General features: G+C 43.3%; 1 protein-coding gene and 1 long non-coding RNA gene across 4 annotated transcripts in view; one reads left to right on the top strand and one right to left on the bottom strand.

The window, feature by feature from the left end:
• The window catches only part of LOC132210876 (uncharacterized), a 35,490-nt gene extending 23,236 nt beyond the window's left edge, over positions 1-12,254 (bottom strand). Inside the window, exon 1 of the long non-coding RNA XR_009447081.1 lies at positions 12,060-12,254. This is a non-coding gene — a long non-coding RNA (uncharacterized LOC132210876). The remainder of the gene's footprint in view (positions 1-12,059) is intronic.
• The window catches only part of LOC125463674 (dynein axonemal heavy chain 9-like), a 453,254-nt gene that overhangs the window by 323,495 nt on the left and 111,525 nt on the right, over positions 1-18,234 (top strand). For all 3 annotated transcript variants that reach the window (XM_059653804.1, XM_059653803.1, XM_059653805.1), the window contains 3 exons: positions 5,464-5,604; positions 6,019-6,189; positions 15,416-15,538. In XM_059653804.1, the coding sequence (XP_059509787.1) occupies positions 5,464-5,604; positions 6,019-6,189; positions 15,416-15,538 (435 nt within the window). The remainder of the gene's footprint in view (positions 1-5,463; positions 5,605-6,018; positions 6,190-15,415; positions 15,539-18,234) is intronic.

Genomic DNA, 18,234 nt, shown 5'->3' with positions numbered 1-18,234 from the left:
AAATTCTCTTTTCTCATTGAGACTAAAGGGCAGTAATTGCAAGTGAAAAATTGCCTTGCTATTTTATTTCAAATGTGTTAATGTCAGAGTAAACCAGTGCAGGAGCAGGGATGTCAGATAAGTGTGTTAAATTTTCAGAGCTGAAATTCTGCAATTACTTATAAAGTTGGAAAGGTGACAATTTGAAGCCCCTCCCCGCCGCTTTGATCCTTTCTCCCCATTTTGCCTTTGGCCCGAGAAGTTCATGAATAAAGATCAGGCAATGAAAGGTGCATCCCCATATAAATTTAATATATTTCAGAAATATGACTTCAAAAGCGGAGGAGAAGTTGTGTTGGTGATGAAGGATATTCAACAGCACTGACAGACACTTTTACATTCTTCACAATTTACAACAAAGTCAACAATTGATATGTTTTGTGTCAGATTCATTTAAGCTAATAAACAGCATTAATGCTGAAAGGCAGGATTTCTCTGCTGCCTCCTGGATTATGCGGTCATTTTCTAGGTTATTATGTAGGTCCGCAGCACTTTAAGATCTTTCAAGAGTGACTGGGGATGAAGGACCTAATTCTGTAAGATCCTATAACAGTGCAATAGCAGTTCTATAGTTCTACTCGAGTTGTATTTACCCGTAATTCCTTCACACTATTTTCGTGATGCTGCATCAAAGAGAAGCAATATTACTCATCCAGTCATTTATCATCTCACAGTATACTTGGAGACACAAAATCCTTGTGTTGTCAAATTCTTTGATGTTTGGCTGCATTTTAGCTGCTTTGATGTTCAGGTTGTGAGGTATTTAGTTTTTGTAAGATGTTTAACAAATTGGAACCCTCGGCACATTGGAACAGTAGAGCTTTTTTGAGAAGGTGCGCAATATTGGATAAGGTAATGGCTCTGAAAGGGTTAATGTGGGAGATTGCATTGAATCCCACTCAATCTAATGATGCCATATGGTCTTTGGTGGGGAAAAGAGGAGTCCAACATGAATCTCGAGGGAGTTAGATGTCTCGTTATTTTCTTCTGTTTGACCAGTTTGGCATTATAGCCAGGACTGTTTAACTTGCATATATCACCATCATGCAACAAACTACATTATTTAAGATTGGTGCCGCCTCTTGTTAAAACTCATTTGTGGTTCACGACTATCACTAACCAAATAAACTTTTCTAGATCCAGTTCAAATAACAGAATATGCCCCCATCAGAGGCTGCTTAACTTGATTTATTTCTTCTTTAAAAGAGTAGAAAGGGATTTTTATCCTAATTTTGAAAAGTTTTTGTTGTAGCTCAGTAAGTTTCTGTTGATGGATCTTAGTTTTTGTTACAGTCATAGAATCCCTACTGTGTGGAAACAGGCCCTTCGGCCTCGCAAGTCCACACTGACTCTCTGAGCATCCCACCCAGACCCATCCCCTTGTAACCCGCCTAATCTACACATCCCTGAACACTATGGGCAATTTAGCATGACCATTCCCCCTCGCCTGCGCATCTTTGGACCGTGGGAGGAATCTGGAGCACCCGGAGGAAACCCACGCAGACACGGGGAGAATGTGCAAACTCCATGCAGACAGGCGCCTGAGGGTGGAATCGAACCCAGGTCCCTGGTGCTGTGAGGCAGCAGTGCAAACCACTGAGCCACCTTGTAGGTGAAGAAGGCTACACCTAGATTTGAACTCGGATCACAGGGTTCAGAAACCAGCCCGCTCGCCATTACACCATGGCAACCAGTGTCCCAGAAATATAGAAAATAGGAACAGGAGCAGGCCATTCAGCCCTTTCAGCCTGCTGCACCATGCAATATGGTTATGGCTGAGCATCAAACTCAACGCCCTGTTTCCCCCCTTTCTCGTCATACCCTTTAATTGCTTTAGCCCTAAGCGCTTGATCTTACTCCTTCTTGAAAACACTTAATGTTTTGGCCTTAAACACTATCTATGACACAGAATTCCACAGGCTTACCAATCTCTGGGTGAAGAAATTTTCCTCATCTCAATCCTAAATGGCTTAGCTCTTATCCTTAGACTAGGACCACTGATCATCAGGAACACCTTTCCTGTGTTTACCCTGGTTAATCCTGTCAAAGGATTCATTTTTCTCTCCACATGTCAATCCTGCCATCCCAGCAATCAGTCCAATAACCCTTTGTTGGACTCCCCAAACAACCAGAACATTCTTCCTCAGAAAAAAACCTGAAGAACCGCACACAAATACTCCAAGTGTGGTCCACCAAAGCCCTGCATAATAGCAGCCAGAAATCCTTGCTCCGCCACTCGAAACCTCTTACTGTGAAGTGCAACATACCATTTGCTTTCTTGACTGCATGCTGGCTTTCAGTGGAAAAGGACACTAGGCTTTGTTGCACCTCCCCCTTCCCCAATCTGTTGCATTGAGATAATAAGCTGGTTTAGTGTTTTCACTACTTGTCTTAGGTTTATTGAAAACAATAGAAAAGAACATGAGTGGCAGCATTTTGCCCCAAACATCTGTTGATCATGGTGATTGGCTCAACAATGCATACAACCTGATGATCAGTGGTGAACTTTGTCATGTAATTACCACAAGGTAACAATGGTTTTAAAAAGTCCATTGGACTGAGGAATGAATAGCTAATAATGGGAACTGGTAGTGGCTGAAAATGGGCTGTGTGTAAAAGCAGAAAGCCTTTGAGCTGTGTTGGGTTGAGTCCACAGTGAGGTGGACTGCAGGGAAGCGAAGAAGTGGAAAGGGTCTGGAGGGTGTGTCAGGAGTGTGGGAAGGTGTAGCTGAGGATGTTTGAGAAAAGCATGGGTTCTTTTAAAGTAGTTACTCATAAATTAACCTATGCATTTAATAGTAACCTTGTTTCCTGGGCAATGAGTCTCCTTTGTTTCATTGGAACATTTCTGAAGTCTCCACTTTAAATGGAGATTTTGGATGATTCCACCTGTTGACGAATTGCCCAAAGCAATCTTCAATTTCCCAAGCGATTCCTTTGGAGTCTGCTGTGGTGGAGATTTTGCACAGTTTCCATGCAAAATTCCCATCTACACTGCAATAATGACTGTTTGGCCATGGGAAAATTCCACCATTGACTTTTTCAAACTGAGTACTTCAGAGGTAAACTTCCATCACCAACATGTGAATTCATCATCCAAATGTAAATCAAATAAGAGATGTGATTTTCTCAAAACGTTGCTGAGATTCAGTGCCCCTTTGCGATAAACTATAATTCTAATTAATCCATTTTGTATATTTGAATTGGATTGTTTGGGAGTATCATGGTAATCCCAGCAGCCATTACAGGTAGCCTGTGTCCTCCTCAAAACCACTTTTGGTCCTTAAAAGTTTCAGGTTTTCAAGTCAAATGATAAAAGTTGAGTATTGATCATTCATTTTCACTACAATTGTAACAAGTGATAGACTCAGTCAGTGGGTCAGAAAGCAGCATGTGAATCTCTACCTTAGGATGTTGGGTTGGTGAGACCGATGGAGCACCTTGAGAGAGTTACCATGCCTAAGTGCGCTTTGTCCATCTACCTGCTAGCCAGAGTCTGAGGTGGTCTTTGCAGTACTTCATTTGAGACCTTGAAAGGAAAGGCAAGGTTTTCCTTCATTCTCTTTACGTAGAGTCCCTACAATGTGGAAGTAGGCCATTCAGCTCACACCAAGCCTCTAAAGCGCATCCCACCTAGATCCATGCCCTTCTAACCTTATTCTCCATAACCCTGCATTTCTCATGACTAATCCACCTAATCTAATGGAACACCAGGGAAATTTAGCCTGGCCAATTCACCCAAAACTGCATATTTCCAGAGGAAACCCGTGAAGCCATCAGGAAAATGAGCAAACGCAACATAGGCCCGAGGCTGGGATCGAACCTGGGTCCCTGATACTGTGAGGCAGCAGTGCTAACCACTGAAACACCATTGGCAGACATAGTGGGCAGGTCGTTCCTGAAGCTGGGTGCTCAGTTGCTGCCGTATTTGACTCTGTGGAAATAGCCACAGTTTCTATCAAGGTCGAAGGAGGAGTGCCTCAGACGTCATGACACTCATACAATTGACAGACCTTTCCATTCTTACTCAAAGAATGCACAGTGTGTCTTAGGAATGCGAACAGACCCATACAGGTTTCCCATTACTCCTCTGTGACAATCTTAGGAGCTCAGCATACTTCTCCAGATAGGCAGTGCATCCACATCACCGTACCCCCAACAAAACAGGGACTCTCCGATGATGCCCCTGTCTGCCGGTGTCAGTGCCCACTTGTACATCCCCCACGAGTAAATCAGAAGTTGGCAGTCACTTAGCCCTTTTGGTGGTCCCATTGTGATGAGGGTTTCTGTGCCAGAGGAGGATGTGACTAAGTGCTGTATCAATGCTCCCACAAAGTGCACAACTTCATTTGAGGACTTCTCAGCTTCCTCCAACTGCAACTCACCCAGGAAGATCCTTTGGGAAGTGAAATCTATCATTTAGAATGATACAGGGAAAACGCTTGGGATCAAAGTTGTGCAGATGCTAACATGAGCAAATAGACTCTCCCGCTCAGTCATGCCCTATGGCTGCTTTCTTGTGGGTTACTATGATAGCAGGGCCATGCATGATCCTCGATCTCTCCCTGGAGTTGTGGGATATCTTCTCTAAAGGCAAGAGAAAGCAATGAGTTAAGTGTGAAAAGTGTGATATGTGAGGAGAATGGAATGAACACGTCTGTGGAGGATGTGAGATGACATTCAGATATGGACAAATGTGACTTTTGAAATGATGATGTGCTCCTGAAAGTGGGAAATAATTGGACTGGCAAGATGTGATGATCCAAGGAACATAGCTGTGCAGGAGAATGCTGAGGTAATTAGAGTATGGGGTACGGCACTTGAAAGTGGGTCATCGCTTACCTTTTGTTCCCTTGTGAGGTACAAAATCACTTGAGGCCTTGTTCCATGTTCTAAAGACCACACTCCATCTACATAGTGATCTCCAGCTTGTTTTGTGTGGTTGGCCTTTTTCCTGCTGTCAGCATGAGACAACATAGCTGTTCCGGCCTCCAGTTCATCCAGCATCAGCTCCAGGGAAGAGTCGACATATTACAGAGACCTGAGGCAAACAATGTCTCCTTCTCTGCTTTCACTTCTATTGTTCATGCTTGAAAAACAATGCAAAACTCATGCCTCTGTGATCCCTGCTCGACGTTCCTTTAATTAGACATCCTTCTATTGCTTGTGGTTACGTGTACAGCACCCCACACTCGGTGGTTGATGGGGAAACCTGAAGGCAGAGTACTGTGCTCCAGCCAAGTTGAAAATTCAAGGCAAGATCCCCTACTGCAACAGTGTGGTTCATGCTCTGTACAATAGCCCCGTTCAATGCCACCAGATCAGTTCTGATCAAACCCGTAGCCCGTAGTCACATTCTGCGAATTAGTCATTGGTAAAGCCACTTACCTCTTACCATTTGATCCTCCACTCATTTTAATGCAGGTTAAAGAGGCCAAAGTGACGGAGCTAAAGATCAACGAGGCACGCGAACACTACCGACTTGCGGCAGGACGAGCTTCTCTATTGTACTTCATAATGAATGACCTCAATAAAATCCACCCCATGTACCAGTTCTCTCTGAAGGTATGCCAGTGCAAGCCCACCAGATGTTCACTTCATTTTCTGTTGATCAATTTAGCAGATGAACTACTTCAATAAACAGTCTTGATTTTTAAATGTAGTTTCGTTGTTTTGATCCTATTGTATTGAAAATAAAGGTCAGGTGTCAAAATCTCTGCAGAACTGTGAAGAAAATTCATCGAATGCAAAATTCATTGCTGTACAGAGTGATCAAAAGAATTATTGCCTGGGGATTTGAAGCAATTTTTTTAATGTTTCAGAAAGTAACTGCTTTTTGATATTAAATTGCTAGCCAAGAATGAAAAGCTAAATCTAATCTTGACTTTAGTGTGTTTATAGAATAAAGATTTTATTCCTGATGATACAATGTTCAATGACATAATTTGCTAATAAATTCTGCTGTTATTTTCTTTTCAGGCCTTTAGTGTCGTGTTCCAAATGGCTGTGAAAAGGGCACCAGCTGATGAAGTCCTCACACAGAGAGTTGCCAATTTGATTGACAGCATCACATTTTCTGTGTTCCAGTACACAACGAGAGGACTGTTTGAGTGTGATAAACTGACCTATACAGCTCAGGTTACCTTCCAGGTAAATAAAAGTTTTTTCTGCAGCTCTCCATTTAATCCGCTTTCATTTTCACATTCCTTTACAAAGCCACCCCTGTATCCTAGAGCTTGGTTTCCCAGTAATATAATGGATAAATGCAGTGCCTGGGGTTACCAGATATCCTTTTCACTCTATGCAGTCTCATCTGAGCTGAGGCTTGACAATCAGCCTATGCTATTGAGAGGACTATTGAGCCACAGTCCTCAATTATTATTGCTGTTCAGTGACCCAGACCAAAATAAGAAACATAAGTGTCGGTATTGAGTGAGGGCGAAAGCTCAGGTATCAAGGTCTCAACTGCTGAATAGCCTGAAAAACCCTCTGTGCTGGGACATGGAAAATGACTATATGGTTAATGCACCAAACTATTCTGCCATACCATGTGTAATCTTAGCATAGCAAGTGTTGGTATGATGGAAATGTCAATGGACTTATTAATCCAGGGGCCCAGGTTTTTGCAGTGGGGCATGAGTTCAGATCCCACCATGGCAGCTCGTGGAATTTAAAATCAGTTCATAAATCTTGAATAGAAAAGCTAGTCTCAGCCATGATGGCTGTGTCGTAAAAGCCCATCTGGTTAACTGATGTCCTTTTGGGAAGGAAATTTGGGCTAGTTACCTAGTCTGGCCTATGTATGACTCCAAACCCAGAACAATTTGGAGTGGCACAGTGGCTCAGTGAGTAGCACTGCTGCCGCACAGCACTAGGGCCCTGGGTTCAATTCCAGCTTTGGCCTCAGTTGTATCAACCTGCAATAAGTTGAAGCAAGTAGGTGTGCATGCACCATGCAGACTTCAACAGTTTGAAATGGTGGCTCACTGTGACCCTTGTAAGATAATTAGGAATAGACAGTACCAGCCTAGACAACCCATGAACAAATAATTTTTTAAAAATCTGGCACCTTGAGAGGGAAAGATTATGGAGAATAAGTAAAACTAAGGTTTTGTTTAAAACCTTTGTCTTCAACCTTCTGTGCTTTGTTTGGAATATTCCTAAAGGAAGCATGGTTTGCATAGTTTCTGTTATGAATCATTGCTGACACTGTGATTATAGAACAAAGCACGTTTGTTCTCAATCACTTTTGAACCGTATCGAAGCCTATAATAGTGATAAAATCAAAAATGATGAATAATCAGAATTTTTTTTATCAAATAACCTGAAAATCATCACTGTCGGCCTTCCTGAAAATAATAATTACTTTTTGCATTAGACAGTTCATAGACAATCCTATTTTTTTTCCACCTTTTGTTTTTATTTTACATCTGCAGCGATGTAATTTTTTTTGTTCATTATATTTCTCTTCACTCTGCTGGTCTATCCTTACCTAGTTCAGTGGAATGATCTTATAAAACTTTGCACATAATAGGGTAAGTTTTCTAAGACTCTATGTTTGCTAGGAACTACAGCCTGACAGACTGATTGTTAAATCAGCCATGAAGATCGCTGCTCCCAATTTGATGAGCTTTCAGCGTTGATCTAAGCTGTTGGAAAATCGTGAATGTCACAAATCAAGCTTTGACCCTCAGAGAATCTGCAACACTGAATTGAAATCAGGCGGATTTTCACACCCACCTCAGAGTGCCTCCACATTCAGCATATGGATTAGACATAGCTTCAAGGTTTTTTTGTGTTTGATCACGTTTTACTGTGATCCCTATGGTATTGTAAAAGGGTAAGATGTCTGCAGTTATTTAGGGAAAGCAGGAACTGCCGAAGCTGAAGCCTGAGATAACAAGGTATGGAGCTGAATGAACACAGCAGGCCAAGCAGCATCAGATGAGCAGGAAAATTGACATTTCGTGTCTGGACCCGTCCTCTGAAATGGGGGAGGGGAAGGGGCTTCTGAAATAGAGACGGGGGGACGCGATGACAGAAGCTGGTTAGTGGAGCAGATAGGTGGCGAGAAGACGGACAGGTCAAGGAGGCGGGGATGAAGCCAGTAAAGGTGCATATTGGTAGGGGGTCGGGATGGGGGTTGGTCAGTGAGGAGGGAGGGGTGGATAGGTGGGAGGGAAGATGGACAACTCAAGGAGGTGGGGATGAGGCTAGTAGAGGTGAGGTGAGTGTAGATAGGAAGTAGGGATGGGGGTGTGTTGGTCAGTGACGTGGGATGATCAGATAGGTGGGAGAAAAGGAGGACAGGTCAAGGAGGTGGGAACAAGAGTGGAGGCTGGTCTAGGAATGAGGTCAGAGGTGGGAAGATTTTGAAGCTAGTAAAGTCCACATTGAGACCATTGAATGCTACAACCGCCCCTACACCTCACCCCTCTCCTCCATCCCAGGCCCCAAGAAAACCTTCCACATTAAACAGATGTTCACCTGCACATTCACTAATGTATCTCTTTTCCTGATGTGGCCCCCTCTACACTGGGGAAACCAAGCGGAGGCTTAGAGAACGCTTTGTGAGTACATATGCTCGGTTCGTGACAAACGACAACACCTCCCAGTCACGAACCCCTTCAGCTCCCCCTCCCACTCCTTGGACAAGATGTCCATCCTGGGCCTCCGCTAGTGCCACAATGATGCCACCCGAAAACTGGAGGAATATCATCTCCTATGCCTGTTGGGAACCCTGCAACCCAATTGTCTCAGTATGGACTTTACAAGCTTCAAAATCTCCCCAACCCCGACATCATCCCAAGACCAGCCCCCTCCTTCATCCCCAGCTCCTTGACCTGTCTGTCTTCCCTCCCACCTACCTGCCTCCCCTCCTCACTGACCAACCCCCATCCCAACTCCCTATCTACACGCACCGTTACTGGCTTCATCCCCACATCCTTGACCAGTCAGTCTTCTCTCCACCTATCTGCTCCACTATCCACCTTCTATCATTTCTGAAGAAGGGTCCAGACCTGAAACGTCAGACTTCCTGCTCCTCTGATACTGCCTGGCCTGCTGCGTTCATCCAGCTCCATACCTTGCACTTACAAAGGACCTTTTATGACTGTGGGATGTCCCAAAGTACTTTACAGCCAAATACACTTTAAATGTAGGAAACATGATAGCACAGAAAGCTCCAAAAAAAGCATTGTGTTAATGTCCATATGCTCCGCTCTTACTTTATTGATTGAGAAATAACTATTGACCAGGTCTCCAGGTAGAATGCATGAGCATTTTTTTCAAGATAGTGCCATGGATCTTTTACATCCACCTTGTTCTTGATTTAATTCCCCATCCAAAAGATTTGTTACATTAATTATGCGATCTGCAAATATTTTCATGCTCAATTTCTGAACATTCCATTTTTCTTTCTGGTTTTCACTTCTCTGTGCAAAATAAAATCACTTTGGGAAGAATTAACGATTTTAAAAATAGAGTAATATGACTTATAAACATAGCAGAACAAGAGTGGAGGCTGGTCTAGGGATGAGATCAGAGGTGGGAAGATTTTGAAGCTAGTAAAGTCCACATTGACACCATTGGGTGCTACAACTGCCCCTACACCTCACCCCTCTCCTCCATCCCAGGCCCCAAGGAAGCCTTCCACATTAAACAGATGTTCACCTGCACATTCACTAATGTGGTATATTGTATCTCTGTTCTCGATGTGGCCTCCTCTACATCGGGGAAACCAAGCGGAGGCTTAGAGACCGCTTTGTGGAGCACCTACGCTCGGTTCATAACAAACGACAACACCGCCCATTCGTGAACAACTTCAGCTCCCCCTCCCACTCCTTGTAGCAGAAGCAAACTATTGATGGTGAATGAAGCCCAATAAACAACAAGTATTAACTTGTAACTTTTTATTGGTCGTACCTATACAATAAAGCTTTGGTAATACAACAGCATGCGATGGAATAAGTTTAATAGCATGAGTCATTTGCCCTGCAGTTTGTTGGTGTACTGGGAAGAATCTATTTCTATGTAGATGCAATCTCAGGTGATGTGAAGTGTCGCTTTTTTGGAGATGATGGATTAAAGGTTTGCTGATAAAGCACAATGTTCTACAAATGCTTGGTTAATCAATGACTGACCACTAACAGTTTAGCATATGCACTATCTGATATAACATGTTTCATACCAACTTCATTGAAGAGCCTTACAACATGTCTTTTGCAAACATTAGTTTGCATTGATGTTGATAATCTAAAATGTTACTTTAACTCCGGTAAAAAAAAATTGTTTCACTCATTTTGGACCTGCTGTAATGCCGTTGCGATATCTGGAATCCATTGAATGCAAACATACAATACAATACATTTCAATACTGCACAGGAGCAGGCCCTTCAGCCCACCATGCCTGTTGGTCGATTCCTAATTCTTATTTAGACGTTTTCATGTTCTGTTTAAGTATCTTTACTTGTTATCATCAAGTGAAGTTTATCCATGCAGAAAGAAGGTTTCTAGTCCCATGGAGTACACAATGTGGAGTTGAATATTCTCAGTGCTTTAGTTGCCACAAAATGTTGCTTTTAGGTGAGCCAATGGATATATCATGGACTTAATGCTTAATTGCTAAGTTGCAAGAAAGTGCTGGAGAAACTGAGCAGGTATGAGGAGAGAGAGTTGATATTTTGTGTCTGACATGACTCTTCTTTGGAACTGAAAGGGGTTGGAAAATTTGTTTTTTTTTGATGCTGTAGAAAGAGGGGGGAAGGTGCAGCAATTGGAACAGATTGTAAGGATGCTCAGAGCCAAAGACAGAGGGGGGGTTGGCTTTTAATTCTTACAAAGATGCTGCCACACCTGAGTTTCTCCAGTGCTTTCTGTTTCTACCTTTATGTAAGTAAGTGTTCCCTGATTCTAACCCAGATTGTTAGGCAGAGATAAATGCTCGTGGTTTAATCTCAGTGCCACCGCACCTCAGACAAGAGGAGACGTTGAGAAGGAAAGTCCTTCATGGCAACCTTCGCCCGTGATGGTAAATAAATCCATGCCACTGGTGTCACAGTGCTTCACAAACTAACCATCCAGCCAACAGAGCTAAACTGACCCCCATTTGAGGGTGCACTCATAATATGGCCAAGCAAGTGGACTATCAATCTATAAATCCTCCCAATGAGTGGCAGGTAATAAGAATAGAAGAGTCTCTTGATCAGCCACACTCGATTTATAGTAGTATCCCTCAACCTCTGTCTAGTGACCTGCTTTATGCAAAAATGGCAGTGAACGGACATAAGCGTGTTCATCTGCCTTGTGCATCTGTGCAGGGGTCCTCAAAATGAGGCTCATGTTTGTAGCCTTGAGTGTGCCAGTAACGCTCATTATCACAGACTTCACCACAGGTAAGTGTCTGGATTTTAATTCCCATATCCCAGTCCCACTGATGGGATAAGATCTTGTAGGGACTTTGGAAAAGTCTGTGTTGGGACCCTCAAAGATTTTGGAGAAAGCAGCCACATGACAGAGTGTTTTCAGGGCTTTGCATCCAGGAAGGAGAATTGGAGCATTGAAAGCTCTGGTTGGTCACGGAGACCATGGCATCTCAAGGTGGAAATTCCTTCTGAAAACATTTTAGTGTTTAAAAATAAAATGTGGTCACAGCTGCCAGGCCAGCATTGTGAAAGGGGCACCCTCCATGACCTGGGGCTGGAACTGAAGTGCTCTGTTGCAGGGGAAGGAGTTCAATGAGGCATCAGCATTAGCCCCTCCACCTGCAACCCAGCTTACTTCCATCTATCTGTTGGACTTTGACATCGAAGGGGCCCACAGAAACCATCTGAACATTTCATACGCTGTGTGTGCACTTAGCTTACATGAGATATTTTAATAAGCTTTACTCGTAACTTACTGCTGGAAATTGCACGGCCAATTCGCCCCCTACCCTAAGAAGCAGCCTCCCTCAAGACAGGCCCAATGTTGGGAGTTTGCCGGCAGACTGTCAGACAACATGTAACTCCCGGGAGCCTCACCTTAAAATCTGTCATCTTGATAGAATGAATTCCAACCCAAGGTGTCCTTAAAAGATTGTCGAGTGAGAAATCCATTGCTTATTTAACATTTTGTCTGCTCGATGCTGAATAGATCCAACAAGATTTGCTTAAATGCTGCGTTCTTAGTTGTACTGTTATAGTTCTGTACATTTTTTAAACCTTCAATTGTGGCTTCCTTCGTGTAACAGTGCAGTGGTTGTGAATGACAAAGGAAGTTAATTCCTGAAGTGGAGTTCCCTTCATAGTGACCCATATTCCTGTTCCCCAGTGCACGTTTCTATTTAATGACACAGTACCGACTTAGATTTAACCACAGGGTCTCCCTGAGCACCCATTAACCTATATAACATCTCCTGATCTTATTCTTTTGAGTTTAAACAATGTCGCTCCACTTAAAGGGGTAACTCCACACTTTTATTCCATTCTTGAGTATCTTAGTTTAAAATATTGGTGAAGTAAGAGGGTATTACTGAGGCAGACTCGGGAATTAAGCAAGAACAAGAGACGAGCATTAACCTGATGTGTTTCTCATCGTAGTGTGTTACAGCTGCTGCCTCCCCTATGCATCTTGGTAACTGACCCCAATTCTATTGCCTGCACTCACTGATACTTCTAGCAATGAAAATATGATGTTTGTATTTTATAATTTTAAGAGTCACCAAGGCAACATTGATACAAAGGATATGTTGGCAGTAAAGCATGTGTTTACAGTTCATCCAGAGTTAGTTACTGCAGCATCTTGTGACAACTAAGACTTTAACTGAATAACCATAATTCAATCTTTGTGCCACTTGTGAAATAATATTGTATCACTGGAAGAGGATGATGGTGCAATTGTAATGGCTCTGGACTAGTATTGCAGAGGCTTAGGCTAATGCTGTGACAGTATAAGTTCAGTCCCCACTACGGTGGCTGGTGAAATTTGATAGAATGAATAAATCCAGAAATGAAAGTAATCCTTGTAGTGGCGACCGTGAAACTATTATTTTTTTTCATTTTTTAAAAATTGCAGTCCACTAATGTACTTTAACGAAGGAAATCTGCCATTCTTACCTGGTCTGGCCTATGTGTGACTCCAGACCCACAACAGCATAGTTGACTCTGAGATGGCCAAACACACCATTTATTTTCAAAGGAGGGTTAGGGATGGACAATAAATGCCGACAATACCAACATCCCGTGAAAGAATAAATAAAAAAAATCCGTGATTAAATGTGCGTGGCAACCAAACAAATGTGAGAGTACGACAATGTTTGTTGCGATTGTACAAAAATTGGTTATTAATATCTGCCAGTGAAATGGGCAGATTGGTGTAGCATTGTAAGAGAGTTGGCAAAATTGGAAATCTGAATCTTATTTAAAAAAGCGTATAATCACGGAACTAAGTAGCAGGCCAGGCAACATATGAAACTGAGTGGGTAGACTTCCAATGAACTTAAAGCAGATCAACTTTCAATAAGTAACAGCAGTTTTTTTTAAAATTTCTGCCTTCTAGCATATTGTAGCATTTAACAATGATTTGATGCTGGGATCAATTCCAATTCAGTTGGAAAATTGCACTTATCCTCAATTAGCTGATGCTAGTTGGTTTTGATGTTGTTGTCAATGACTTGGGCCTGGAGACCTAAGACTCCTAAACATATTGTGTTCCTGGTCACTATCCAGTCAGCAATACCAAAAAGGATCTATGTGTGATGACAGACAGGTTCAACTTATTTGCGATGTACCACAGCATCAGATAGCCACCTGATTAGCTCATACGTGGAGAATAGCCACTTAGACAAAACATCAAAGAATCAGCTGTTCTGCTGGACTACGGGCCTCAAAAAAAACATTGATGTGGGATTTGAGAGAAGAACAAGTTAACATGAAAATATCAGCCTTGCTTGAATGTCTGTTTTGAATCATCACACAAAATGCCAAGAAGTCTGAATCTAGCTGCTGGACTTTTTGTTTTGAGTCCTTATCCTGCATTGCGTCAGGAAGAGTCACAATTTTGGCTGGATTGGCCAATTATTAGCCAGAGGTGTCTTACCGAACTGAAGATGGGAAACAAGTCCATGACGCCAGAGAAGAGACAGGAGGCCCTTGAGCAATGAGACAGTGACTTTCTGTGGGTAAGGAGGAGAGAGTGGGTGTTCTAAGATGGATGCACTCTTGCAGCACTCTTAACATTGTCATATTTTAAAAAGGCCACAAAGCAAGGACGTCCTCTTCACAATTCAGTCTGCAGCTATAGCTGTGTCCAGTTGCCAGTTAGCTGTGGGGGAGGGGATGTTAAATACGTGACAGGGAGAGCTGCATCTTCCCACCCCTCTCCCTCCACCCTACTTGCTGTTGGGAGGCCACCCCTTTTTACTGATGAGGTTTGCTGACTTTAAAATTCCAGTCGGTGTGAGAGAATAAAGCTAAGTGGTGCCATCGTGACCTTAATTGGGTACCATGTGGCTGTTGTGGCTCCAAGCAAGATGGCGTCTTTGAAAATGACCCAGAGGTGGGCAGATGGCAGGATACTGATGCCCCCCTCACCCCGTGGCAGCTTTGTGTTTTGCAGCCTGCTTCCAGTCTTGCCTTGACCAGGATTTGAAAACTGCAGCTGGACACCTGACCAGCAAAGTTTAGGTGAAGCTTAGATCTGACCGTAATAGGATTGCATCAGGCGATGTTTCTCCAACCATTTCAGTGGCTCGGAGAGGCTGGTGAACTTGTTTGGCCTGTTGGCCACTGGGTGACCCAGGATAACAACAGTAGCGCAGGTTCAATTCCCACTTCGGCTGAGGTAGATTTGGGATCTGCGTTCTTGCTTGCCTTGTTTTTGCTGTGGAGTGTTGTGTCTGAAGCAGTATAACCAATTGTTGCTCTTTTAACAGAAAGCTACTTACAGTTCATGGTGGAATTATTACCTACCCATTTTAAGTTGTACTTAACTTAAAAAGTTAGTGTGCAAGAGAAATATTTGGAATGCGCTCATACATTGCGTAACCTTCTCCTCTGGAGATAATTTGAAAGAAACCCTGCTGATTGATCTTAAAATACCAGCAATGATTCACAGGCTTGGTATGATCAATGATCAGGTAAGAATGCTAGAATACCTCAAGAAGCAATAAGTGACCCTTGTCACTGTATTAGTTTTTAAGCTCCCTTAAAACTATGGGAAACGACAGACCCAAGGCTATATTAGGACAGATCTGAAGTTTTATTCGACTACTTTTAACTAAATATTTTTGGATGTCGATTTTGGTGACTGCTGCTAGTTTTCATCAGTTGGGTATGCAGAGCAATGAATAGCTACCACCATTTTTAAAAATATTTCTCCGTTACCTTTAATTTGACAGATTCTTCTCATTAACAAAGAAATTAACCCAAAGGAGCTAGACTTCCTGCTTCGATATCCAGCTCAGCCAGGAGCCTCAAGTCCCGTGGATTTCCTTTCCAACCAATCATGGGGTGGCATTAAGGTATGAATGTCTTCCTCTCATATTGCTGTCAATGTAATGTCCAGGCTGTCAGACTCACTGTAATATTTCATGCTACAAAACTGAGCCAGGTTTTGAGAGGTAGGGGAGGTAACTTGAATGATTCTCTCGTATACTTTGGTGGGGTGAGGGGGAGTTGTTGCTGAACAGTGTCCTGACCTTTACTGTTGTGTGATCATGTGATAGGGTGAGGGAATGACCTATCCATTGTAAGGTCTGACTGATTTCTACTCTGAACATGGGGAGACTTTAAGAATGGGAGACTAATATGCTCAGCTAATTTCCATCCAGATAGTGAAGACAAGATTTGTCCCCTCATATCTCAATTATAATACCCATTGGCGACACATGGGGAACATGCATTCCATCACATCATCTCATGGTGGATCCTCCTTCTAATATGATATTTCTCCCCTGATGTGCAGGATTACCCAGCTCAGAGGATAATGCATGAAGCAGATTTCCGTGCTTTCCAAACTTTCTCCTGATGTGACCCAGTTTTAATGTTGTTGATGGTGGCTGGCTGTGATGTTTGAAAATCTCAGGGGGTTGCGAGAGTTTTTGAGCAGCAGGGGGGATTTGGCCTTCAGTTGCTGAGTGTGTGCCCAGAGGAAGAAGAGCAAGCCCACTCACGACAAGCCTGTGAGGTGGCTCATGCAAAGGTCATTCACTCTCCTCTCCTTTCAGCACATCTCCTTGAGGCCTCATTGTGGGTCCTGGGACTTTGCTGACAGACAGCATCCACTGCACAGTGGCTGCTCAATGGCTTCAGAATTTACAACCCCAAAAATCTCATCCCATGACCTCTGTTGGAAAGTGAAAAGTGGAGGAGAGGCATAGGGTCATAGCCAATGATTTGCAGAACCCTGATTCATTTGACCAACCCTGTACCCACTGAGCAGCTGGGCACCAGAGAGCAGAAAGGTCTGAGATTGTCCCCACCCTAAATTGATATTCATGCACAATCTCATTTCGTGTCAGTAATCATTGGCTCGATCAATCAACCCTGGCCACTTATATGACAGAGGTGCTGAAATAGCTGGGTTCAGCAACAGTCAATGGCGTGCTCTCAATGGTAAATTTGTCTTTTATTTTACACTGATCTGCCTGTTTTAGTAGCTGTTATAATTTATGTAAACATCATTTATAGAGGCACATCCAGACAGACCTGTGCACCTTCTGCTAACTGCTGCAGGAATGGTGGCATGTTTTAAGATCAGATTATTTTTCGACAGGATACCTGTATATTGGAGAAACAGCTGACCCTGTCATTGACTTCAGTCACATTTCTTGTACTCCCATAGTGTGAATTCTCTCAGCAGCTTGACTCATCTTTTGTGAATGTAAAGGATGAAGGGGGAGAGGTACAGATTCCTTCCTGATCTTTTCACAACGTTACGAAGTGGCAAAATATTGCTGTCTCCAGTTGATGTACAAAAATGCATAATACCCATATTTTAATGGGAAAATGTGGCTTGTTAACTCAACACACAACCAAAGTTGAGATAACAAGCTGTAGAGCCAGATGAACACAACACGCCAAGTACCAGGAAAGCTGACGTTTCGGGCCTAGACCCTTCTTCAGAAATGGGGAGGGGAAGGGGGTTCTAAAATAAATAGGGAGAGAGGGGGAGGTGGATAGAAGATGGATCAAGTAGAAGATAGGTGGAGAGGAGACAGACAGGTCAAAGAGGCGGGGATGGAGCCAGTAAAGGTGTGTGTAGGTGGGGAGTTAGGGAGGAGATAGGTCAGTCCAGGGAGGACAGACAGGTCAAGGGGTCGGGATGAGGTTAGGTCGGATATGGGGGTGGGGCTTGAAGTGGGAGGAGGGGTAGGTGGGAGGAAAGACAGGTTAGGGAGGCGGGGACAAGCTGGGCGAGTTTTGGGATGCAGTAGCGGGAGGGGAGATTCTGAAGCTTGTGGAGTCCACATTGATACCATTGGGCTGCAGGGTTCCAAAGTCGACAAGCATAAAACAAAACTGGTTTTGCTGAAGAACGGTCCCAACCCGAAACATGAGCCTTCCTGCTCCTCTGATGCTGCCTGGCCTGTGTTCCTCCAGCTCCACACTGTGTTATCTCTGACTCCAGCATCTGCAGTTTTTCCTGGGTATTGAACTTGTTTAAGCCCGCTTCCCATGAACAAATTTAAAAAAAGAGCTGAAGTCTCACTGTAGGAGAATTCCATTTCTCTGGTGGCAAAAAATGAACAGGTTCATTCACTTTGTGCGGGATGTATGGCCTTGACCCTAATCTGTAAGAGCAACCGGCAGGTGTTTAAGCTCCTTGGGGATGCAGGGCTTGGGCTGTACATCTGTTCACTGACATCACCGTCTCCTTATTGTACACAAAGGTGATGCCAACAGCTATTTATCTGCAACCAATTTCGATGACTTGTAACTTTCAGATAAATTGGAACAGTTGTCGGACCAACACAGGGCTTCATGTTGAGGGAGGTCTGTTTCTTGTTGAGCCAGACCCCTTCTGAGAAAAGGTGGACATGCATTTATACACTGTCTGTACATACCTCACAAGACAGTGGATCGCTTTGAAGTGAAAGGACTGATGTTGAGCATGCAAAAGCAGTGATCGCTTTTCACACAGCATGATCGCACGAATTCTAATAAAATAACACACCTACCAACAGATTCAAGAACTGCTTCTTCCCTGCTGTTACTA

This window comes from Stegostoma tigrinum, chromosome 22 (genome assembly GCF_030684315.1).
Source record: "Stegostoma tigrinum isolate sSteTig4 chromosome 22, sSteTig4.hap1, whole genome shotgun sequence".
Classification (NCBI taxonomy): domain Eukaryota; kingdom Metazoa; phylum Chordata; class Chondrichthyes; order Orectolobiformes; family Stegostomatidae; genus Stegostoma; species Stegostoma tigrinum.
The sequence above is the reverse complement of the archived record's forward strand: the minus strand, read 5'-3'. Positions and strand labels throughout refer to the sequence as shown.